We start from the raw sequence: 25,752 nt of genomic DNA, 5'->3' as shown, positions 1-25,752 counted from the left end.
GAGGGACTAACCCTCCGAAAGAGGGACAGTTGGGAGCTATGCTGTTATGTATAAAGACACAACACAAACAACCTTAGAAAATGTACCTTACATTAACAAATCTGTTCATTTTTTTTTAATCAACAACACTAAAATTATTACAGTGAACAAAAACATTATATCTATAGTGTCACTTTGACAAATAAAAGCAATAAATTTTAAATCCGGATGATACCATTTATTGGCTAACTAAAAATGAATAAGAATAAGCGAGCTTTCGGCCTTGCAGCCTTCGGCTTGCTTATTCTTATTCATTTGTAGTTAGCCAATAAATGGTATCATCCTGATTTAAAACTTCTTGCTTTTACTGATGGCCAACACGGTACAATACCCTACTGCTACTACTTTGACAAATAAAGTTTATGATTTTTCCATCTGAACTTTCGATTGAATTTATGATTTTATTTTATTAAGTTTTAATATGCAATTATATTTTATATGATTAATTGTTTTAAGAAGAATTATATAATACGTTTTATATTTAAATAAGTATATTAGAAGCCCTGTATGTTTCAATAAGCCTTAAATTGCTGAAGACTCTTTACAGTGTTACAGTGTCAATCTTATGTCTGGGAAAGGACAGACACATTCCAAACTAATTAGCAGAAGGACACATTGTATCGATTTTTTCACACAATTCATCGTTTTATTGTAATTGGGAGTAAAAACGAAACATGTATGACCACCATTAGAGCATTAGAAACAGAGAACCAGCAGGACAATTAGGCAATATGTATTGTTTAAAGTGTACTAGAGCTGACAACCTATGAAAGATTGAGACCCAGATTGATGTGACTGAGTAAGTTACCAGTGCTGATCGCGGCTGACCGGCAGACCGCGGGAGGATGGCGAGGGACTCACACATGCATATGGGGCTGGAGGAAGCGCCGGGTAAGTATCGATTTTTCATAGGTTATCAGCTCTGGTTTACTTTAAAGGGAGCCCAAGGTGAGAGGGATATTGTAAGGAGAACAGAGGCGCCAAAAGAATAAAATGTATTAAAAGCTTTAAAATTCCTTGGGAGGCGGTGGTGGACTCATCTCCCCGAAGTAGACATAATACCGTCAATTTTAATACAAACAAGTTTATTTATATACTCCAGTAAACAGTGCAACGCGTTTGGCAGGTATATTCCCGCTTCTTCAGGCAATAACAAATAGTGCAGTCTCAAGGTCACGATAAGCGCTTATCGTGACCTTGAGACTGTACTGTGTGTACTCCTATTTGTTATTGCCTGAAAAAGTGGGATTATACCTATGAAACGCGTTGCACTGTTTATTGGAGTATATAAATAAACTTGTTTGTATTAAAATTGACGGTATTATGTCTACTTCAGGGAGATGAGTCCACCACCGCCTCCCGAGGAATTTTAAAGCTTTTAATACATTTATTCTTTTGGTGCTTCTGTTCTCCTTACAATATCAGCATCCACCCCTGGTGGAGGGGTTGAATCCCCTTCTTCTCCTATCTACAGAGAGCGACATCTTAATCCTGAGTGAGGACAGGTCTAAATTATCTCCTCACATGTCTATACAGTGGTTACCTATACGGTAACCCTGACTTGTAAGTATATTCATTTATATACCTCTCATTACCCATTATTGTACAGGGAGTGCAGAATTATTAGGCAAATGAGTATTTTGACCACATCATCCTCTTTATGCATGTTGTCTTACTCCAAGCTGTATAGGCTCGAAAGCCTACTACCAATTAAGCATATTAGGTGATGTGCATCTCTGTAATGAGAAGGGGTGTGGTCTAATGACATCAACACCCTATATCAGGTGTGCATAATTATTAGGCAACTTCCTTTCCTTTAGCAAAATGGGTCAAAAGAAGGACTTGACAGGCTCAGAAAAGTCAAAAATAGTGAGATATCTTGCAGAGGGATGCAGCACTCTTAAAATTGCAAAGCTTCTGAAGCGTGATCATTGAACAATCAAACGTTTCATTCAAAATAGTCAACAGGGTCGCAAGAAGCGTGTGGAAACACCAAGGCGCAAAATAACTGCCCATGAACTGAGAAAAGTCAAGCGTGCAGCTGCCAAGATGCCACTTGCCACCAGTTTGGCCATATTTCAGAGCTGCAACATCACTGGAATGCCCAAAAGCACAAGGTGTGCAATACTCAGAGACATGGCCAAGGTAAGAAAGGCTGAAAGACGACCACCACTGAACAAGACACACAAGCTGAAACGTCAAGACTGGGCCAAGAAATATCTCAAGACTGATTTTTCTAAGGTTTTATGGACTGATGAAATGAGAGTGAGTCTTGATGGGCCAGATGGATGGGCCCGTGGCTGGATTGGTAAAGGGCAGAGAGCTCCAGTCCGACTCAGACGCCAGCAAGGTGGAGGTGGAGTACTGGTTTGGGCTAGTATCAACAAAGATGAGCTTGTGGGGCCTTTTCGGGTTGAGGATGGAGTCCAGCTCAACTCCCAGTCCTACTACCAGTTTCTGGAAGACACCTTCTTCAAGCAGTGGTACAGGAAGAAGTCTGCATCCTTCAAGAAAAACATGATTTTCATGCAGGACAATGCTCCATCACACCCGTCCAAGTACTCCACAGCGTGGCTGGCAAGAAAGGGTATAAAAGAAGAAAAACTAATTACATGGCCTCCTTGTTCACCAGATCTGAACCCCATTGAGAACCTGTGGTCCATCATAAAATGTGAGATTTACAAGGAGGGAAAACAGTACACCTCTCTGAACAGTGTCTGGGAGGCTGTGGTTGCTGCTGCACGCAATGTTGATGGTGAACAGATCAAAACACTGACAGAATCCATGGATGGCAGGCTTTTGAGTGTCCTTGCAAAGAAAGGTGGCTATATTGGTCACTGATTTGTTTTTGTTTTGTTTTTGAATGTCAGAAATGTATATTTGTGAATGTTGAGATGTTATATTGGTTTCACTGGTAAAAATAAATAATTGAAATGGGTATATATTTGTTTTTTGTTAAGTTGCCTAATAATTATGCACAGTAATAGTCACCTGCACACACAGATATCCCCCTAAAATAGCTAAAACTAAAAACAAACTAAAAACTACTTTAAAAAATATTCAGCTTTGATAGTAATGAGTTTTTTGGGTTCATTGAGAACATGGTTGTTGTTCAATAATAAAAGTATTCCTCAAAAATACAACTTGCCTAATAATTCTGCACTCCCTGTACATACTACACTATATTGGGCTCTCGGTGTTCCCTTCCTTTTTCTGAGAGGGATATGAGGCGGCCATATTTATTTCCTTTTAAATAATACCAGTTTAATACCAGTCTTCCTGCTTCTGTGTCTCTAATAATTTTAGCCATAAACCCTAAACAAACATGCAGCAGATCAGGTACTAATGGCCCGTACTCACGGGCTGCAGAAGTGGCCTGTCGCCAGCACACGTGAGCGTGTGGGCGACAGGCCGGCGACAGCTCCTCGCCAGGTCCCTCCGCGTACACACGCGGAAGAGGGACCAGCGGCGAGACGGAAGCTGTCGCCGACGTTCCTCCTCCCCCCGCCGGAAGCTCCATTTACCACAATGGAGGTTGCTGTCGCTAGTCCGCGTACTCACGCGGACTAGCGACAGTTGCGGGGGAGGTGCGGCGGCGACTGTCGCCATGCGATTGAAACTTTCAATCGCATGGCGACATGAGCGACGGGCGACAGTTCGGGGTGCGCGCGCGTGCGACGGCCCATACTCACGGGCGACCTGTCGCCGCAACACGCGCGCGCCGCGTGTTGAGGCGACAAAAGTCCCTCGTGAGTATGGGCCATTAGACTCAGCTGACTCATGTTTTACTGGAATAGCCATATGCTAATTTCAGGGTTTTGACACTACTTTTGCCAGAAGATAAGCAGGACTGCCAGGCACCTGGCATTGTTTACAAGTGAATAAACATGGCAGCCTCCATATCCCCCTCACCACGGGTTCCCTTTAAATAGGAACTCCAGTGAAAATAATGTCATGAAAAAGTGCTTCATTTTTACAATAATTATATATAAATGATTTAGTCAGTGTTTGCCCATTGTAAAATATTTTAAATTCCTGATTTACATTTTGACATTTATCACATGGTGACATTTTTACTGCTGGCAGGTGATGTAGCTGCTGCTTGCTGTTTTGGCAGTTGGAAACAGCTGTAAACAGTTATTTCACGCAATGCAATGAGATTCACAGACAGGAAACTGCCAGGAGTACCACGGTCCTCAGAGTTTCTTGTGGGCGGGGTTTCACCACAAAATCAGCCATACAGATCCTCCTGATGATCCGTTTGTGAAAAGGAATAGATTTCTCATGTAATAGGGGGTATCAGCTACTGATTGGGATGAAGTTCAATTCTTAGTCACGGTTTCTCTTTAAAAGGAAATAAATATATCAGCCTTCCTATACCTCTTACTTCAGGTGTCCTCTTTGAAGAGGCAATATAGTGCCATATAATAGAATGCAGTAAATGATTCAGGATACCCACTTTAACAGTAATGTTCCTGGTTTCAGCATCAGAAACACCAACTATAGATATACAGTAAAACCCCCATTATCCAACACCAACGGGAATTGTGTAGTTTCTGGTTGCTTGAGAGTCAATGTTAAAAATACGTCTAGCTAAAAAAACAGTACCATACCCCACACTGTATACTTACCATAAACGCTGTATTCATGTTGAAATCCAGTAATTAAAAACAAATGAAGAAAAAGGACAGAATAAAAGTGTACCAGAGACAAGGGGGACTAAAGGTTTTATGCACAACTGGGGCTTCATCCAGCCCCCGGCGCAGATCGCTCCCACACCGGCATCTGAATGATCCTAGATGCTCTGGTAGCAGCCACGTTCTCCGCGGCCATTTAGCGCAGTGCAGTCAAACGCGTTACCCCATCTCACTCTCACGGCTGGGAGCGATCTGCGCCTGCGCACTAGTACTGAACTCTCCCGGCGAGGGGAGTGCGGTGGGTGCGCAGCTGGCCCACGCATGCACAGTACACCCGACTGGCCACGTAGAACAGGGCTGCTGCCAGATCTAGGAGGCTTTGGACCGGGGCGAGGAAGCGATCTGCGCAGGGGGCTGGATGAAGTCCCAGGTATGTATAAAACTTTCAGTCTCCCTCGTCTCAGGTTCACTTTAATTTAAAGGACAACTGAAGTGAGACAAATATGGAGGCTGACATATTTGTTTCCTTTTAAACAATACCAGTTGCCTGGCAGCCCTGCTGATCTATTTGGCTGCAGTAGTGTCTGAATAACACCAGAAACAAGCATGCAGCTAACCCTGTCAGATCTGACAATAATGTCAGAAACACCTGATCTGCCGCATGCTTGTTCAAGGTCTATGGCTAAATGTATTAGAGGCAGAGGAACAGGATATTTTTTTATTTTAGTATTTATATAGCGCCAACATATTACACAGCGCTGTACAGAGTACCGGTATATTGTCTTGTCACTAACTGTCCCTCAGAGGGGCTCACAATCTAGTCCCTACCGTAGTCATATGTCTATATATGTATCGTGTAGTGTATGTATCATAGTCTAGGGCCAATTTAGAGGGAAGCCAATTAACTTATCTGTATGTTTTTGGGATAAATAAATATGGCAGCCTCCTTATCCCTCTCAGTTCAGTTGTCATTTAATGAAACAGAGGTTTATTACTGTATAAGGAAGAGTAAACGTAGATTTGTGCAACTTGAAAAGCCCCCAAAAATGTTCCTGGTTGCTTGAGATTTCTGGTTAAAGTGAATGTTTACCGGTTTTAAAAACAAAAAGTCAGATACTCACCTAAGGAGAGGGAAGGCTCGGTCCTAATGAGCCTTCTCTCTCCTCTCCCGATGCCCGGTCCCGCGCAGGATCCCCCGTGGCAGTATTCGACCAGTTCGGTCAGATACTGCCACTTCCGCATGCCGAAGGGAGCTTTCGGAAGGCTTCGGGAGCACTCGTGCTCCCGATGACGCAGCCACTCCATACTACGCATGCGCGAGCGCCCTCTATGACGCGCTCACGGAGCCCGAGTGCTCCCGAAGACCTCCGAAGTCCCTGCGGCGGCGGACGCGAACGGGGGAGCCAGCGCAGCACCGAGGGCACCGGGAGAGGAGAGGGAAGGCTCATTAGGACCAAGCCTTCCCTCTCCTTAGGTGAGTATCTGACTTTTTGTTTTTAAAACCGGTACCCATTGGCTTTAATTAGTTCTTGATAGCGGCTTTTACTGTATATTGGCAATAGCTGTATATTGGTAACTAACTCCACCCTCCTTGTGGTGCTTGGCTTAGGCCAGGCATGGGCAAACTCGGCCCTCCAGCTGTTACAATATGAGGAATTCTTCTCCCACAGGATTCTGGGGGACCAGACATTACTTTCTCTGGCTTCAGAATTCTCAGAAACAAAACATTCTGTAGAGCTGCACCTGACAGGGATGTCGCCACCTGTTATATACATTTGAGAATGCAAATCAGGGTGAGACAAACTTCTCCAAAATTCTCTGTCGCACTTTACGTCAAATTTTACCACATGACGACATAGCATCTTCTGACTTGACAGCGTGGATGAGCTTTAACGCGTGCACTCTCATACAGAACAGTCTTCTCGCCGCTCGCGTTCCCGCTGCTGTGACCGTGACGTCAAGAGGTCAGGTGACTAGGGGTGGGAAAAGGCGGGTCCGAGGGAGCTGGTTGCCAGGTAACAGTTTCCTGTCAGCTCTGGGCCCATTGACGTCACGGCTGCGCTCTGATTGGTGGAGGTAGTGGTTTCCGGTGAGGAGAGACACCCGGAGGAGGCCCAGGACACCCGGATCAACCGGGAGAGCCGCCCGTTCACCCCATACACCCCGAACCGACAGGTCAGTTGCTGATCCCTCCTTGCGGGAGAAGTGGGCCAGTCTTTAGCTGCTTGTCGTAATGTGTTATTAGCGGAGAGATCTGCTATGGCTGCGAGAGGAGAGGAGAACTGCTACTGGAGTCATCTGCTATTACTGGGGGATCTTCTGTCTCTGAATGGAGAGGGAGGGGATCTATTTCTGGGGGCATCTGCTACCACTGGGGTCTGTTACTGGGGAATATGCTACCACCTGGGGTCTGTTACTGGGGGATCTGCTACCACCTGGGGTCTGTTACTGGGGGATCTGCTACCACCTGGGGTCTGTTACTGGGGGATCTGCTACCACCTGGGGTCTGTTACTGGGGGATCTGCTACCACCTGGGGTCTGTTACTGGGGGATCTGCTACCACCTGGGGTCTGTTACTGGGGGATCTGCTACCACCTGGGGTCTGTTACTGGGGGATCTGCTACCACCTGGGGTCTGTTACTGGGGGATCTGCTACCACCTGGGGTCTGTTACTGGGGGATCTGCTACCACCTGGGGTCTGTTACTGGGGGATCTGCTACCACCTGGGGTCTGTTACTGGGGGATCTGCTACCACCTGGGGTCTGTTACTGGGGGATCTGCTACCACCTGGGGTCTGTTACTGGGGGATCTGCTACCACCTGGGGTCTGTTACTGGGGGATCTGCTACCACCTGGGGTCTGTTACTGGGGGATCTGCTATCATCTGCGGTCTGTTACTGGGGGATCTGCTATCATCTGGGGTCTGTTACTGGGGAATCTGCTACCACTGGGGTCTGTTACTGGGGAATCTGCTACCACTGGGGTCTGTTGCTGGGGCATCTGCTACCACTGGGGTCTGTTGCTGTGGCATCTGCTACCACTGGGGTCTGTTGCTGTGGCATCTGCTACCACTGGGGTCTGTTGCTGTGGCATCTGCTACCACCTGGGGTCTGTTGCTGGGGGATCTGCTACCACCTGGGATCTGTTACTGTGGGATCTGCTACCACCTAGGGTCTGTTACTGGGGGATCTGCTACCACCTGGGGTCTGTTGCTGGGGGATCTGCTACCACCTGGGGTCTGTTGCTGGGGGATCTGCTACCACCTGGGATCTGTTACTGGGGGATCTGCTACCACCTGGGGTCTGTTACTGGGGGATCTGCTACCACCTGGGGTCTGTTACTGGGGGATCTGCTACCACCTGGGGTCTGTTGCTGGGGGATCTGCTACCACCTGGGGTCTGTTACTGGGGGATCTGCTACCACCTGGGGTCTGTTACTGGGGGATCTGCTACCACCTGGGGTCTGTTACTGGGGGATCTGCTACCACCTGGGGTCTGTTACTGGGGGATCTGCTACCACCTGGGGTCTGTTACTGGGGGATCTGCTACCACCTGGGGTCTGTTACTGGGGGATCTGCTACCACCTGGGGTCTGTTACTGGGGGATCTGCTACCACCTGGGGTCTGTTACTCAGGGAATCTGCAACCACCTGGGGTCTGTTACTGGGGGATCTGCTACCACCTGGGGTCTTTTACTGGGGGATCTGCTACCACCTGGGGTCTTTTACTGGGGGATCTGCTACCACCTGGGGTCTGTTACTGGGGGATCTGCTACCACCTGGGGTCTGTTACTGGGGGATCTGCTACCACCTGGGGTCTGTTACTGGGGGATCTGCTACCACCTGGGGTCTGTTACTGGGGGATCTGCTACCACCTGGGGTCTGTTACTGGGGGATCTGCTACCACCTGGGGTCTGTTACTGGGGGATCTGCTACCACCTGGGGTCTGTTACTGGGGGATCTGCTACCACCTGGGGTCTGTTACTCAGGGAATCTGCAACCACCTGGGGTCTGTTACTGGGGGATCTGCTACCACCTGGGGTCTGTTACTGGGGGATCTGCTACCACCTGGGGTCTTTTACTGGGGGATCTGCTACCACCTGGGGTCTTTAACTGGGGGATCTGCTACCACCTGGGGTCTGTTACTGGGGGATCTGCTACCACCTGGGGTCTGTTACTGGGGGATCTGCTACCACCTGGGGTCTGTTACTGGGGGATCTGCTACCACCTGGGGTCTGTTACTGGGGGATCTGCTACCACCTGGGGTCTGTTACTGGGGGATCTGCTACCACCTTGGGTCTGTTACTGGGGGATCTGCTACCACCTGGGGTCTGTTACTGGGGGATCTGCTACCACCTGGGGTCTGTTACTGGGGGATCTGCTACCACCTGGGGTCTGTTACTGGGGGATCTGCTACCACCTGGGGTCTGTTACTGGGGGATCTGCTACCACCTGGGGTCTGTTACTGGGGGATATGCTACCACCTGGGGTCTGTTACTGGGGGATCTGCTACCACCTGGGGTCTGTTACTGGGGGATCTGCTACCACCTGGGGTCTGTTACTGGGGGATCTGCCACCACCTGGGGTCTGTTACTGGGGATCTGCCACCACCTGGGGTCTGTTACTGGGGGATCTGCCACCACCTGGGGTCTGTTTACAGGGGGATCTGCCACCACCTGGGGTCTGTTACTGGGAGATCTGCTACCACCTGGGGTCTGTAACTGGGGGATCTGCTACCACCTGGGGTCTGTTACTGGGGGATCTGCTACCACCTGGGGTCTGTTACTGGGGGATCTGCTACCACCTGGGGTCTGTTACTGGGGGATCTGCCACCACCTGGGGTCTGTTACTGGGGGATCTGCCACCACCTGGGGTCTGTTTACAGGGGAATTTGCCACTACCTGGGGTCTGTTTACTGGGGGATCTGCCACCACATGGTGTCTGTTTACTGGGGGATCTGCCACCACCTGGGGTCTGTTTTCTGGGGGATCTGCCACCACCTGGGGTCTGTTACTGGGGGATCTGCGACCACCTGGGGTCTGTTACTGGGGGGATCTGCGACCACCTGGGGTCTGTTACTGGGGGGATCTGCGACCACCTGGGGTCTGTTACTGGGGGGATCTGCGACCACCTGGGGTCTGTTACTGGGGGGATCTGCGACCACCTGGGGTCTGTTACTGGGGGGATCTGCGGCCACCTGGGGTCTTTTACTGGGGGGATCTGCGACCACCTGGGGTCTGTTACTGGGGGGATCTGCGACCACCTGGGGTCTGTTACTGGGGGAATCTGCCACCACCTGGGGTCTGTTACTGGGGGAATCTGCCACCACCTGGGGTCTGTTACTGGGGGATCTGCCACCACCTGGGGTCTGTTACTGTGGGATCTGCCATCACCTGGGGTCTGTTACTGTGGGATCTGCCATCACCTGGGGTCTGTTACTGGGGGATCTGCCATCACCTGGGGTCTGTTTTCTGGGGGATCTGCCACCACCTGGGGTCTGTTTACTGGGGGATCTGCCACCACCTGGGGTCTGTTTACTTGGGGGTCTGTTTACGGGGGGATCTGCCACCACCTGGGGTCTGTTTACTAGGGGGATCTGCCACCACCTGGGGTCTGTTTACTGGGGGATCTGCCACCACCTGGGGTCTGTTTACTGGGGGATCTGCCACCACCTGGGGTCTGTTTACTCTGGGATCTGCCACCACCTGGGGTCTGTTTACTGGGGGGGATCTGCCATCACCTGGGGTCTGTTTACTGGGGGGATCTGCCATCACCTGGGGTCTGTTTACTGGGGGATCTGCCACCACCTGGGGTCTGTTACTGGGGGATCTGCCACCACCTGGGGTCTGTTACTGGGGGATCTGCCACCACCTGGGGTCTGTTACTGGGGGATCTGCTACCACCTGGGTTCTGTTTACTGGGGGATCTGCTACCACCTGGGTTCTGTTTACTGGGGGATCTGCTACCACCTGGGGTCTGTTACTTGGGGATCTGCTACCACCTGGGGTCTGTTACTGGGGGATCTGCTACCACCTGGGGTCTTTTACTGGGGGATCTGCTACCACCTGGAGTCTTTTACTGGGGGATCTGCTACCACCTGGGATCTGCTATCACCTGGGGTCTGTTACTGGGGGAGGGGTGTCTGATACCACTTGGGGTCTTTTACTGGGGCATCTGCGTTCCTGGGGGATCTGCTATCACCTGGGGTCTATTACTGTGGGGATCTGCTATCACCTGGGGTCTATTACGGAAGATCTACTATCACCTGGAGTTTATTAGGGGGGTCTGCAGGGGCAAGGGAGATTACTGAGGGATCTGCTGTTAGTAAATGGGCATATATTACTGGGGGGTATTTGCCATCACTGGGGTTTTCTGGTACTGGAGTGATTTTTCAGTTTCTTGGGGGTGGATATGGAGTGATCAGCTGTTGCTGAATAGGGGTATATTTTTGGGGGAGCTGGTATTGCTGGGGAGGGGAGTGTTGCTGGAGTGATCTGCTACTTCTGTGGCAAACTGTTGCTACTACATGAGGGTTCTGATTTTATTGGGGTTAGACTTCTGCTGTTAGTGATGGAATTTTACCTGGGGTGGGTTTCTCCTTCTATCAGTCCCCCATTACTGGGGAAGGAGCATGGGGACTGTTACTGGAGTTATATGCAGTTAGTAGGGAGTCTGGCAATGTTTGGTCTGTTTACTGATAAAAGGGCATTGGGGGGGGGGGGGCAAAAGCATTTGCTAATCACTTCTGTGGTTTAGCTGATATTGGCCTCAAATCACTAAGCATTACCGCATTGGGTAATGCAGAAAACAGCTGATTTTACCGATCACCTTGCCAAGTGCCAATTCAATAAACCCATTACCGAACTGATAAACTGCAAAATTACTGACTAGTGAGGTAAATTACCGACCTGTGCGCTAAATACCTCAAGAAATTGCAATTCACAAAGATTACAGCATTCCGTAAAACAAGCACAAGTGTTTGGTATTTACCTCCAGCTCTGACCAGCCAATAACTAACACTCTCCATGCGGTGACATTGACAGATGTAACAGACAGCCAATAGGGAGAGCAACACAGCCCTGCTTCTCATCCCATTTGGTCCAATACCCTGGAGGGCGGGACTTTATTTGGCAGAGCAGTAGGAAACTTTTAAAAGCGGACCTGAACTCAGAACTCCTCTCTGCTCTAAAAGATACACAACAGCCTAATAACCTTCATATGAAAAACATTTCTTTGTTACAGCTGATACAAATCCTACAATAAATCTGTACAGTTTCTACTTCCTGATTCGTGGAAGCAGACATATTGTTTACAGCCTGTACTCTCAAATGGGCTTATCTGCCATAGGCAGTCATGTGACACAGGGGAGAGATCAAATTACAACTAGTGATTAGACATAAATGAGGGGGAATTATGCTGGATACACACGATGAGATTTTCTGGCTGATTTACTGTCAGATTATTTCCAACATGTCTCATCGATTTCCGAGCATTTTCAAATCCATTTCCTATTAAAGTGCACGGAAATCAATCGGAAAAGGCTCGGAAATCAATTGGTAAGCAAATCGGACATGTTGGAAATAATCGATTTAACAGTAAATCGGCCAGAAAATGTCATAGTGTGTACCCAGCATTACACAGGCTTAACTCTTTAAATACATACAGGGTGCATTTCTGTTTCCTTGTATCCTGTGCAACAGTTCAGGTCAACTTTAACAGGCTTTTCTGCATCCCTTTAGATGTGAATATCTGTAAGCTCTTATACAGAAGAGCTCCCCCTGGTGGCTGCAGCACACCTTAAAGCAGGGGTCTCAAACTCAATTTACCTGGAGTGCCGCAGGAGGCAAAGTCAATCGCATCGCCGCCTCTGCCCGCCCCTCTCACTCTTCCTTCACAGAGAGGGGCGGCGATTGACGTCAGGAGGGGTAGAGCTGAAGCTGAAAGCTCTGCCCCTTCCAGGAAATGCCGGCGGATTGCCCCCCCCCCCCCCCCCGGGAGATTTGGGGGCTCTGCAGCCCTCGTTTAGCGGCGGGGATGCGGCAGATTACTTGGAAGCATTGAAGCGAACTATAAGGAAGCTTTTGCCGGCGAGGGCCACAAAATATTGTATCGAGGGCCGCAAATGGCCCGCGGGCCGCGAGTTTGAGACCCCTGCCTTAAAGTGAACCTAAAGCCTGGGGAAAAAAATGAGATTAACTCACCTGGGGCTTCCCTCAGCCCCCTGCAGCCGATCGTTACCCTCGCAGCCCTGCTCTGACGCTCCAGGACCCGCCGGCGAACACTTCCGGTTTGGCCGACAGGCATGGGATCGCGAGTGATTGTTCGCGTTCCCAGCCTGTATATCGCCCCCTATGCTGCTACTGCGGCCAGGAGGCCGCAATAGCAGCATAGGGGGCGATATACAGGCTGGGAACGCGAACAATCACTCAGTTTCCCATGCCTGTCGGCCGGTGACGGCCAAACCGGAAGTGTTCACCGGCGGGTCCTGGAGCGTCAGAGAAGGGCTGCGAGGGCACCGATCGGCTGCAGGGGGCTGAGGGAAGCCCCAGGTGAGTTAATCTCATTTTTTTCCCCAGGCTTTAGGTTCACTTTAAGGGTTGCAGGGGATGCACTGGACAGAAAACCCCCACTCATGCACACAGTCACATCTTGCTGCCTGACCTACTCTGCAGCTGGTAAGTGAAACTTACCAAGCAGGGCTTAGTGAATTGAACTTCAACAGCATGCAGGAAATCTTAGTGAATTTGGAAAAAGGTTTAAAATAGCAAATGCGGTATTTTATCAACCTAAATTATGTTATCGAACTGCCCTTAGTGAATTGAGGCCGTGGTGAAGAGGAGGTCTGCAATTACTGAGGTTACCAGCTACTGCTGGGGTATCTTCTACTAAGAATGGTGGTTTGTCTATACTGGAGTAGTTGTGTTACTGGAGGTGAATGTGTGTGCCATGTGCTGTCACCGTTTGGATCTGCTATGACTTAGTGCTGGCGGGAGTGAAAGGGGGTGGGGATTAAGTAATTTTGGGATCCGTTATTACTTGGTCTGTCTGTCGAGAGATGTTTACCATTGTTGGGAGCTGCTGTTGCTGGGAAAGGTGTGGGGTTACTGTTGAGATGTGACCCCTAGGGATGGTCAATGAGATGCAAATCATTTTGAGTAGATGCAGGATTATGCAAATTTTGCATGCACATTCATGCAGCTTGAAAAAGAACCAATCAAATCTTGCTGAGGTAAAACAACTTCCAACAATTAATTTATTATTGCTGGAGCAGGTGAATCTGCATTTATTGGAGTGCTTTGTTTATCGTGGTGAGGTATGATATAGTCTGCTATTGATGGGTATGGCATCTGCTATAACTTGGAGAAGTCTGCTGTTACTGGAGAGAATCTGTTGTTATTATTGGGGCAGGCAAGAAAATTTGGGTATCTACCTCTACTGGAGTTATTGAGGGTGCTTCTGTCCTGGCATCAGTGGAGAGATTAGCTTTCACTGCAGGCACCTATAGAAATTATGTGTACCTCTCGTTACTTAAAGTGTAACTGTCGGGCATAAAATCAAAAATAAATTCTTTATTTTTATCTGTTAATCAAGTAATAAGGATGTTAACCAGGTAATCCAAAAGTTAAAATCACTATTACTTTTCTTGTTGATGATTATTCCCCAGTTTACCTGACTCTTATTTGGTACACAAAAGGGAAGTTGCAGGGCATGTTGGGTTGTCCTTTTTTTTTTTTTCTCTATTTCCACTAATGCAACCTGATTGGCTGAAGCCTCTTTCTTTCCGGTTTTCCCCTCCCACACCTCTGTTCCTCTCTGATTGGCCAGTATTTCTCATGCTGAGACAATGCACTTTCTATAGTGAAGGGCGGGCAAATCAGGCAGAGGAGGAGAGTAGACAGGAAATGACATCAGGATTGGCTTCAAAATAGCCACACTTAAAATGGGAAATGCTAAGAAGGATTTTCTCTTTTTTTACTTTAGAGAAATCACTAAAATAAAAACGTGGACAGTGCAATATATATGTTATGTAAGTAGAGCAAGTATTTATCTTCTTATATATGTGTTCTGAGATAGTATGACTGACAGCTCCTCTTTAATGGTAGAAACAAATAATTGTGTGTGTTATGCTGGGCATACACGGCTCGATTTTGCCGCTCGATCGTTTTCTACACTCGATTCTGCAGGCGATTCTCTTATCTTCCGCTCGTTTTTCTTATCTTTTCCCATTGTCCTCCATGCAGAAACGATCGAGTCGGAGATCGGACGTGTCGGAAATGATCCATCGAGCCATCTGAATGGCTCAGAATCGAGCCGTGTATTCCCAGCATTACTGGTATTTCAGTAGAGAGTCAGTCCCAGGGAACTTGTGTGCGGGGGTGGTGGGTTTTACGATTACTGAAGAGAATCTTTCATTACTGGGAGGATTTGTGATAATTCTCTGTGTTCCTCATTACTGGTGGGAATCCTTAAATGTGAGATCTGTCAGTACGGTACAGGAATATGTTACTTTGTATTAGCAGGGGTAAACACGCTTAGTATGGAAATTGAGGACTCATATGAAATGCAGGCTCCAACTCAATTGACAAAAGTTACAGACAGCTGAAAAAAAAAAAAAACCTAGGATGTTTGGCTTCCTGGGATTGGTCCAGCCCTCGGTAAGAGGCTATATCTGTTGGCTAAACAGATGACAGAGCTAGCGGAATTATCTATTCCTGGGCAGGGAGAAATATGTCAGTCCCTGCACTGGGGGTGGTCTGATATTACTGGGGCATGATGGGTATTTTTATTGAATTTGAAAGTGTTACTAGAGATGGATGGCTCTATCCCAGCATTTCTATGTCCCCTTGCTCTGTATTTAGTTGACTGCTCTGAATCTCTGATTCTGGGTCACCTATAATCCCCAGTGTTTGTGAGTGGAGGGATTACTAATGCAGCAGCTCCTGTGTAGAGAAGATGAAGTGTGTGTGCTGTACAAGGAGAAAGACTGTGTAACGCCATGCAGTGTGTGTGTGCGCTGTACAAGGAGAAGAGGTGTGTGTGTGTGTGTGTGTGTGCGCTATACAAGGAGAATGACTGTGTGTGTGTGTGTGTGTGTGTGTGTGTGTGTGTGTGTGTGTGTGCTATACGAGGAGAATGACTGACTGACTGTGTGTAACGACATGCAGTGTGTGTGCGCTATACAAGGAGAATGACTGTGTGTGTGTGTGTGTGTGTGTGTGTGTGTGTGTGTGCTATACGAGGAGAATGACTGACTGACTGACTGACTGACTGTGTGTAACGACATGCAGTGTGTGTGCGCTATACAAGGAGAATGACTGTGTGTGTGTGTGTGTGTGTGTGTGTGTGTGTGTGTGTGTGTGTGTGTGTGTGTGTGTGTGTGTGTGCTATACGAGGAGAATGACTGACTGACTGTGTGTAACGACATGCAGTGTGTGTGTGTGCTATACAAGGAGAATGACGGTTTGTAACGCCATGCATTGTGTGAGTGTGTGCACTATACGAGGAGAAAGACGGTGTGTAATGACATACTGTGTGTGTGTGTGTGTGTGTGTGTGTGTGTGTGCGCGCTATACAAGTAGAATGAGAGTGGGTAATGACCTGCAGTGTGTGTGTGTGTGTGTGTGTGTGTTTTGTACAAGGAGAATGACTGTGTAATGATATGCAGTGTGTGTGTGCTGTACAAGGAGAATGACAGTGGGTAATGACGTGTGTGTGTGTGTGTGTGTGTGTGTGTGTGTGTGTGTGTGTGTGTGTGTGTGTGTGTGTGTGTGTGTGTGTGTGTGTGCGCTATACGAGGAGAATGACTGACTGACTGACTGACTGTGTGTAACGACATGCAGTGTGTGTGTGTGCTATACAAGGAGAATGACGGTTTGTAACGCCATGCATTGTGTGAGTGTGTGCACTATACGAGGAGAAAGACGGTGTGTAATGACATACTGTGTGTGTGTGTGTGTGTGTGTGTGTGTGTGTGTGTGTGTGTGTGTGCGCGCGCTATACAAGTAGAATGAGAGTGGGTAATGACCTGCAGTGTGTGTGTGTGTGTGTGTGTGTGTGTGTGTGTGTGTGTGTGTGTTTTGTACAAGGAGAATGACTGTGTAATGATATGCAGTGTGTGTGTGCTGTACAAGGAGAATGACAGTGGGTAATGACGTGTGTGTGTGTGTGTGTGTGTACGCGCTATACAAGGAGAATGACAGTGGGTAAAGACGTGTGTGTGTGTGTGTGTGTGTGTGTGTGTGTGTGTGTGTGTGCGCTATACAAGGAGCATGACTGTGTGTAACGACATGCAGTGTGTATGTGCTATAGAAGGAGAATGACAGTTGGCAACGACATGCAGTGTGTGTGTGTGCGCTTTACAAAGAGAATGTGTGTGCGCGTGCGTGCGTGCGCTATACAAGGAGAATGACTGTGCGTAACGACATGCAGTGTCTGAGTTAGCTTTATGAGAATTGTGTGTGTGTGTATAAGGGTGCTGTATGTATTTGTGTTACTCTTTTAGAATGGTGGTTGTGGCATGTGATCCCACCATCTGTGCCATACAGCGGCTACTGCAGCAGCAATCATGCAGGGAGTACAGCTCCATCATAATTGGTAGAGGCTCCTCCAGTAGTGACAGTGCAGGGAGTGTAGTCAGAGACCTAGTCATCTGTGTTACATACAGAGGCTGCTCCAGCAGGGACAGTGCAAGAAGTGTGGTGGGCGTCTTAAGGTGGCGCCACACCATACAATTTTTTAAATATCTGTTCAATTTAAGAATTGCAATCAATTTTTCTGACTGATTGTAACATTTCAAAAATATGACCAATGTACCACACACGTATGTTCAATTTTTACCCAATTATGATAAAAATGATTGGAAACTCTGACAAAATTGCTAGGACGTATGTATTAATAAATTGACAATCTAACACACACCATACAATCTTTAGAAAGATTGAAGAAAAATATCTGGCATTCCGGATCGATAAAAATCGAAGAAAACGGGAAATACGATCAGATTTTTCGGTCGAATGAAGAAAAAGCTTTAGATTTTTTCGGGAGATCTGATCGTTTTTATCGAATTGCCGTAAAATCGGATCATTTTATTGTATCGTGTGTTGCCACCTTTATACAGAGGCTCCTCCAGTAGTGATAGTGCAACAGATCCTCCTAATCATGTATGGAAGCTTTTCTGATACTATAGCGTTCAGTCATCTTTGTCATGTATACAGGCTTCTCCAGTAGTGGTGGTAAAGGGAGTGCTGAGGTTTCCTGTTGACTTTAGAGGCTCCTTCCATTAGTGACTGTACAGGGAGCATAGCGGTGGCCTCATAATTTGTGTCACACACAGAGATTGTTCAAGTATTGGCAGTGCAGGGAGTCGGGGGTTGTGTTATGTGAGAGGGGGATCCCATCATTTGTGTCATACAGTGACTACGTTAGTAGTGACAGCAGGTCACCTACGTGGGTTGCATTTGGTGTCATGACTTGAACTCTCAGAGCCATCATTGTACACTGTATGTATCGTGTACGTGTAGCAGCCACACACAGCAGCACTTTGTATTGAGACTTGCGTGAGGAACAAAGGCACCATTCTCCATTGCTTGCCTGTGTTTGCTATTGTTTGTCCAAGCCATTGGCACTCCCCCAGAACTGGACCATATTAGGAGCAGGAGTTCTGGTCGGTAGGGCTTTTATGGCCAGGCACTTGTGTTCACACTAAAAGCAGAAGTACAAAGGGCAGAGTGTAAATATTGCCTCTGTGCTGTGTGCATTCCCCAGCCTAGGAGGACAAGTGGCACAGTGATTGCTGCACACACCGCTGACGGGCCGAAGTTAAGGACCACAGCAAGGTCGGGGGGGAGGTGCAGAAGCAGGTCTGTTTACTGTATGTAATCTTTCGTTGCAGGTTTAGTGTGAGCACCACCTGTCGATTATAATGGCACACTGCTGGCTAGGAGCATGATGCACTTTGTGGAAAGCTGTGAGCAGGGCTGAGATATCCTATTCCATACAGCTAAGGGATAGCAACAAAAGGAAATGTACATACACACGCTTATACGTATACATACACCTATAGTTAGTCTGTTTTACCCTGCATTGTGGTGCTGTGGTCTCACAGTGATGACATCATGAAGTGGTCAGTGTGTACAGGAGATTGTACACTGCAGGATGTGGTGGTTGGACACCATATGCAGTACACAGCTTGCCATTGTCTCCACTAAATAGCATCTTTCTTTCTCTTGTTGCAGATTTGACGTCATGGCATCATGTAGTACCAGCAGCGAGGAGGACCGCAGCCTTCGGGAGTGCGAGCAATATGTCCAAAAACACAACATCCAGCAGCTCCTCAAGGACTGCATTGTCCAGCTGTGCACGGCCCGTCCTGACCGACCAATGGCCTTCCTGCGAGAATACTTCGAGCGTCTAGAGAAGGTAGGTGCTGCAGCTATTGTTCAGCTGTGTGAAGTGTGGCTTTGTCTTCTGGTTAAAGTGGACCTGAACGTTACAATTTAGCAACACCTGGTCATGACTAGACTACGCTGATAATAAAGGCTTGAGATACCTAATATATTTTACCTAACACTAATATAGCTTTCTCCTCTGGATAAACTTGTTATGTCTCCCATGGTGGTAAACTATGTTCTTAAGGATATATATGCTAATTGCCACTACAATTCTGTGATTCGGTACCTAGTTTCACCTTTTATATGTAATAAGTTCTTTTTTTGTTTTGTTTACTTTGCTATTAACCTTTTGGGGACCGACGTAGGTTGAATCTACTTCCAGCAGGTGGTGCTGCCTCCCTGACTGGATGTTGATTAAATGTCTGCGCTAATGAACCGTCCCGATGCGATTGTGCGCATCGGAGAGGGGAGATTAAGCTGGTATATGACAGCCGACCTCTCCCCTCAGTGATCAACAGTCATCGCATATGGCTGCTGATCACGTGATCACTATGATCGCCAGCGGATCATAGTGATCACTTACAGAGCTGTGGCGGTAGGGGGGGGGGGGGGGGGGGAGGCAGAGGATCCACTCACCTTCCTGCCTTCCCCCTACGATCGGCGCTCACCTCCGCTTTGGCTGGCATCCATGCTGTATTGTTGCTAAGTGCCGGGTTCCGGCTTGATGAAGTCATCAAGCCGCAACCCGGGAATTACCGTCAGTACAGCCGGGAAGCCAGCGAGAGCGGAGGTGTCTACAGCTGCTCATCGCTGGAGCCTGGGAGGTGAGTAAAGGCTGCCAGCAATATGGCGGACACCTGGCCACCCAGGGGGGGGACCAAACCAAAGTGCCCACAGTAGGGATCAGGCTGCCTGACCCCCCCCCCCCCCCCCCTCCTCCCCCAAACGCACCCTCCCATGTAAAATGCCTGGTCCTTAAAGCGGACCCAAACCAAACATTTTTTTAATTCACAATGTTTAGTTGCACCACTCTGACACATACAAAGATAAATAAACATTCCTTCAAGCCTATGAGCATTTCAGTGCTTTTCACCCTTCTCTTTTCATAACTAGAGTTATACAGGTGGCAGCCATTAGCAATTCCTCCTTTGCGGGACACCATCTACTCCACCAGTTTGCCGGATTCTGTCCCGGCAATATGAAAGGAAGGGAGGGGTTCCTCCAATAAATGTAAAATATTTTATATTTGTCATCATGCAGCTGAAAAAAGGCTGCTATTTATTATTATAATTTAGAAAATAGATTTTATTTCTGAAATCTTGTATTTTTAATTTGGGTGCACTTTAAGGGGGGGGGGGGGGTAGGCAGCCGGTCCCGAAGCGGTTAATGTTCTCCATACTCCCCCTGCATGGGGTAAATTTGCCTGTTACTCCATCTTCATGAATGCTTTATTCAATAAAAACTTTTGAAACTAAAGTGGACCTGAACTCAGAACTTGCTTTCTGCTCTAAAAGTTAAGCAACAACATAACTTTTAAAGAGAAACTTTTCTTTGTTACAGCTGATACAAATCCTGCAATAAATCTGAAGTGTGTCTACTTCCTGCTTTCGTGAAAGCAGGCACAGGGTTAGGTGTCCTGTGTTTACAAATTAGCTGCTCTGCCGAGGCAGCCAGCTGACACAGCTGATAGATCAAATAACAGTTGTGATTAGTCACAGATGAGGGGGAATTGGACAGGCTAAACTCTCAATACATACAGGGTGGATTTCTTTCTGTCTTGTGCAAGAGTTCAGGTCCACTTTAAAGCTGGCCATTGGTTTGATAACAATCTGAACTGGGAAGCAATTTATAAGTGCTCCAATCGAATCTACCAAGTAATATTGATTTAATGGACTGCCTTGCCACATTCAATCTCAACCATATTTCCAGCGGTACCACTAGTCAGCATTTCATTTCCCCAATATCTCTTGTAGCATTGTACCATTTGATGGAGCATCATGCTCTTATGTTGTCCCTTATGGCCGCCCTCTCGCCAAGCATGTATTATTGCCTCTCTCCACTCAGTCAACCATATGACAGTAAATAGTACAAAATCTATTGCTAGCTTTTCAGATCAGATATGTATTGCTGGGCAGTGGCACACACGGCTCGCTTTTGCCGCTCGATCATTTTGCCGTTAGATTCCGCAGTCCATTCTCTTATCTTCCGCTCGTACTTCTTATCTTTTTCCGTTCACTGCAATCCGGAAACGATCGGGCATGTCGGAAATGATCTATCGAGCCATCTTAATGGCTCAAAAACGAGCCGTGTATGCCCAGCATTTAGGTCAGTAGATCACTGGAAGATTCAGTCACAGTGAGGCTGTATAGTATAAAGCCTTACAACCTCAGCATTGGCTGCTTTCAAAACTAGGCTTTGCTGTACCACGGATGAGTCACCTTAGTCCAATGAGAAGCTGACTGGTGGTTTGGACTATTCTCTCCTCCCCCTGTGTCCCCTGTGTCTGTGTGACATCTCACTAGCCTCAATATGAAGAGGTTTGTTGATAATGTCATCACCAGGGGGCTTGAGGGTGTGGGTATGTGGCTGGGTTTCTACACCAGGAAGTTCAACCAAACACAGTCACTTGTTGATGCGCAGTAGAGCCTAGCTAGTGAGAGCAGCCAGAGCTGCAGGTCTAGTAAGGCTGTAGACTATTCAGCCTTACTGCAAATTGCTAAATAGTTCCTTCTGCCTGGGCTGTGGAGTCGGTACCAAAATACTCCGACTCAGTTTATGAAACCTCCAACTCCAGGTACCCAAAATTGCTCCAACTCCACAGCCCTGCCTTTTGCCATAATAGAACAGTGTGGTGAGACATGAGATTACAGGCTCTGTACAGCAATATATGGGGAAGAGCTGGGGTCATTATGTGTGTATCTGAGGAGTGAAGCGTTCCCAGGCTGAGTTATAGCAGACCAGGGGGATTGAGGTCAGTAGGTGTATATTTTTGGTAGTCAGGGAAGATGGCCTAGGCTACACATGACATACATGACGGCAGAGTAGACTGGGATCATTATACGTATTTCTGTGTAGGGATAAGAGTTTTCAGGTTACCCTGGTCCATAATGTGTTCCTTATACTTTGTATGTTGTTTTGTAACATTGCCGTTCTCTTTTTTTTTGCCAGGAGGAGGCCAAGCAGACCCTAAACCAACAAAAGTCAGGCTCCCGCTCTGATTCACGTGAGGATGAGATCTCGCCTCCTCCACCCATGAACCCTGTGGTGAAGGGCCGCAGACGGCGTGGAGCCATCAGTGCAGAGGTGTACACGGAGGAGGATGCCGCCTCATATGTCCGGAAGGTGAGTATACCTCCTGCTACAATGGTGTGGCCTTAACCACTTGAGGACCACAGTCTTTTCGCCCCTTAAGGACCAGGGCCTTTTTTTCCATTCAGAACACTGCAGCTTTCACGGTTTATTGCTCGGTCATACAACCTACCACCTAAATGAATTTTACCTCCTTTTCTTGTCACTAATACAGTTTTCTTTTGGTGCTATTTGATTGCTGCTGCGAGTTTTACTTTTTATTATATTCATCAAAAAAGACATGGATTTTGTCAAAAAAATGACTTTAACTTTCTGTGCTGACATTTTTCAAATAAAGTAAAATTTCCTATACATTTGAGCGCGAAAGTTATTCTGCTACATGTCTTTGATTAAAAAAAAAAACATTCAGTGTATATTTATTGGATTGGGTAAAAGTTATAGCGTTTACAAACTATGGTGCCAAAAGTGAATTTTCCCATTTGGAAGCATCTCTGATTTTTCTGACACCCTGTAATGTTTCTTGAGGTGCTAAAATTCCAGGATAGTATAAATACCCCCCAAATGACCCCATTTTGGAAAGAAGACATCCCAAAGTATTCACTAAGATTCATGGTGAGTTTCATAGAAGATTTTATTTTTTGTCACAAGTTAGCGGAAAATGACACTTTGTGACAAAAAAAAAGTTTCCATTTCTTCTAACTTGCGACAAAAAAAAATGAAATCTGCCACGGACTCACTATGCTCCTCTCTGAATACCTTGAAGTGTTTACTTTCCAAAATGGGGTCATTTGTGGGGTGTGTTCACTGTCCTGGCATTTTGGGGGGTGCCTAATTGTAAGCACCCCTGTAAAGCCTAAAGATGCTCATTGGACTTTGGGCCCCTTAGCGCAGTTAGGCTGAAAAAAAAGTGCCACACATGTGGTATTGCCGTACTCAGGAGAAGTAGTATAATGTGTTTTGGGGTGTATTTTTACACATACCCATGCTGGGTGGGAGAAATATCTCCGTAAATGACAATTTTTTTATTTTACACACAATTGTCTATTTACAGAGCTATTTCTCCCACTCAGCATAGGTATTTGTAAAAATACACCCCAAAACACATTATACTACTTCTCCTGAGTACGGCGATACCACATGTGTGGCACTTTTTTGCACCCTAAGTGCGCTAAGGGGCCCAAAGTCCAATGAGTACCTTTTAGGATTTCACAGGTCATTTTGCGACATTTGGTTTCAAGACTACTCCTCATGGTTTAGGGCCCCTAAAATGCCAGGGCAGTATAGGAACCCCACAAATGACCCCATTTTAGAAAGAAGACACCCCAAGGTATTCCGTTAGGAGTATGGAATGTTCATAGAAGATTTTATTTTTTGTCACAAGTAAGCGGAAATTTATTTTAATTGTTTTTTTTTACAAAGTGTCATTTTCCGCTAACTTGTGACAAAAACATAAATCTTCGATGAACTCACCATACTCCTAACGGAATACCTTGGGGTGTCTTCTTTCTAAAATGGGGTCATTTGTGGGGTTCCTATACTGCCCTGGCATTTTAGGGGCCCTAAACCGTGAGGAGTAGTCTTGAAACCAAATGTCGCAAAATGACCTGTGAAATCCTAAAGGTACTCATTGGACTTTGGGCCCCTTAGCGCACTTAGGGTGCAAAAAAGTGCCACACATGTGGTATTGCCGTACTCGGGAGAAGTAGTATAATGTGTTTAGGGGTGTATTTTTACACATACCCATGCTGAGTGGGAGAAATATCTCTGTAAATGACAATTGTTTGATTTTTTTTTTTTTACACACAATTGTCCATTTACAGAGATATTTCTCCCACCCAGCATGGGTATGTGTAAAAATACACCCCAAAACACATTATACTACTTCTTCTGAGTACGGCGATACCACATGTGTGACACTTTTTTGCAACCTAGGTGTGCTAAGGGGCCCAACGTCCTATTCACAGGTCATTTTGTGGCATTTGGATTCTAGACTACTCATCATGGTTTAGGGCCCCTAAAATGCCAGGGCAGTATAGGAACCCCACAAATGACCCCATTTTAGAAGGAAGACACCTCAAGGTATTCTGTTAGGAGTATGGTGAGTTAACCCCCTTGGCGGTATGAAAAATACCGCCAGGGGGCAGCGCAGCAGTTTTTTTTTAATTTTTTTTTTTTTAAAATCATGTAGCGAGCCGAGGGCTCGCTACATGATAGCCGCTGCTCAGCGGCATCCCCCCAGCCTCGCCGATCGCCTCCGGCGATAGGCGATCAGGAAATCCTGTTCAAAGAACGGGATTTCCTGGAGGGCTTCCCCCGTCGCCATGGCGACGGGGCGGAATGACGTCACCGACGTCAGTGACGTCGGGACGTCATTGGGAGACCCGATCCACCCCTTGGCGCTGCCTGGCACTGATTGGCCAGGCAGCGCAGGGGGTCTGGGGGGGGCGCGCGCCGCACCGGATAGCGGCGATCGGGCGCGCGGCGGTGGCGATCGGGGTGCTGGCGCAGCTAGCAAAGTGCTAGCTGCGTCCAGCAAAAAAAAAATTATGTAAATCGGCCCAGCAGGGCCTGAGCGGCACCCTCCGGCGGCTTGCCCCGTGTCACACACGGGGTTACCGCTAAGGAGGTTAATAGAAGATTTTATTTTTTGTCACAAGTTAGCGAAAAATGACACTTTGTGAAAAAAACAATAAAAATCAATTTCCGCTAACTTTTGACAAAAAAAAAAAAATCTTCTATGAACTTGTCATACACCTAACAGAATACCTTGGGGTGTCTTTTTTTCTAAAATGGGGTCACTTGTGGGGTTCCTATACTGCCCTGGCATTTATGGGCCCAAAACCGTGAGTAGTCTGGAAACCAAATGTCTCAAAATGACTGTTCAGGGGTATAAGCATCTGCAAATTTTGATGACAGGTGGTCTATGAGGGGACAAATTTTGTGGAACCGGTCATAAGCAGGGTGGCCTCTTAGATGGCAGGTTGTATTGGGCCTGATCTGGTGGATAGGAGTGCTAGGTGACAGGAGGTGATTGATGGGTGTCTCAGGGGGTGGTTAGAGGGGAAAATAGATGCAATCAATGCACTGGGAAGGGGATCTGAGGGTTTGGCCGAGTGATCAGGAGCCCACACGGGGCAAATTAGGGCCTGATCTGATGGGTAGGTGTGCTAGGGGGTGACAGGAGGTGATTGATGGGTGTCTCAAGGTGTGATTAGAGGGGGAAATAGATGCAAGCAATGCACTGGTGAGGTGATCAGGGCTGGGGTCTGAGGGTGTGGGCGGGTGATTGAGTGCCCTAGGGGCAGATTAGGGTCTAATCTGATGGGTAACAGTGACAGGTGGTGATAGGGGGTGATTGATGGGTGATTGATGGGTAATTAG

The 25,752-nt window shown here is 47.3% G+C and overlaps 2 protein-coding genes across 6 annotated transcripts in view; one reads left to right on the top strand and one right to left on the bottom strand.

Annotated features, from left to right (window-relative positions):
* LOC137540792 (actin-related protein 2/3 complex subunit 1B-like) overlaps window positions 1-6,609 on the bottom strand; it is a 78,776-nt gene extending 72,167 nt beyond the window's left edge. Inside the window, exon 1 of one of the 4 annotated variants that reach the window (XM_068261946.1) lies at window positions 6,509-6,609. The gene's annotated coding sequence lies outside the window, so the exon portion shown is untranslated. The other 3 variants (XM_068261945.1, XM_068261944.1, XM_068261948.1) reach the window with 3 other exon arrangements.
* Window positions 1-25,752, top strand: part of LOC137541113 (cAMP-dependent protein kinase type I-alpha regulatory subunit-like) — a 132,204-nt gene that overhangs the window by 94,571 nt on the left and 11,881 nt on the right. Inside the window, exons 1-3 of one of the 2 annotated variants that reach the window (XM_068262261.1) lie at window positions 6,699-6,851; window positions 18,907-19,090; window positions 22,231-22,404. In XM_068262261.1, coding sequence (XP_068118362.1) covers window positions 18,917-19,090; window positions 22,231-22,404 — 348 coding nt within the window. In that variant the 5' untranslated portion in view covers window positions 6,699-6,851; window positions 18,907-18,916. Of the gene's footprint in view, window positions 1-6,698; window positions 6,852-18,906; window positions 19,091-22,230; window positions 22,405-25,752 lie in introns of those variants that run through there. The other variant, XM_068262262.1, reaches the window with a different exon arrangement.

The sequence above is a fragment of the Hyperolius riggenbachi genome, chromosome 12 (assembly GCF_040937935.1).
Source record: "Hyperolius riggenbachi isolate aHypRig1 chromosome 12, aHypRig1.pri, whole genome shotgun sequence".
In the NCBI taxonomy this organism is placed as follows: Eukaryota; Metazoa; Chordata; class Amphibia; order Anura; family Hyperoliidae; genus Hyperolius; species Hyperolius riggenbachi.
The sequence above is the reverse complement of the archived record's forward strand: the minus strand, read 5'-3'. Positions and strand labels throughout refer to the sequence as shown.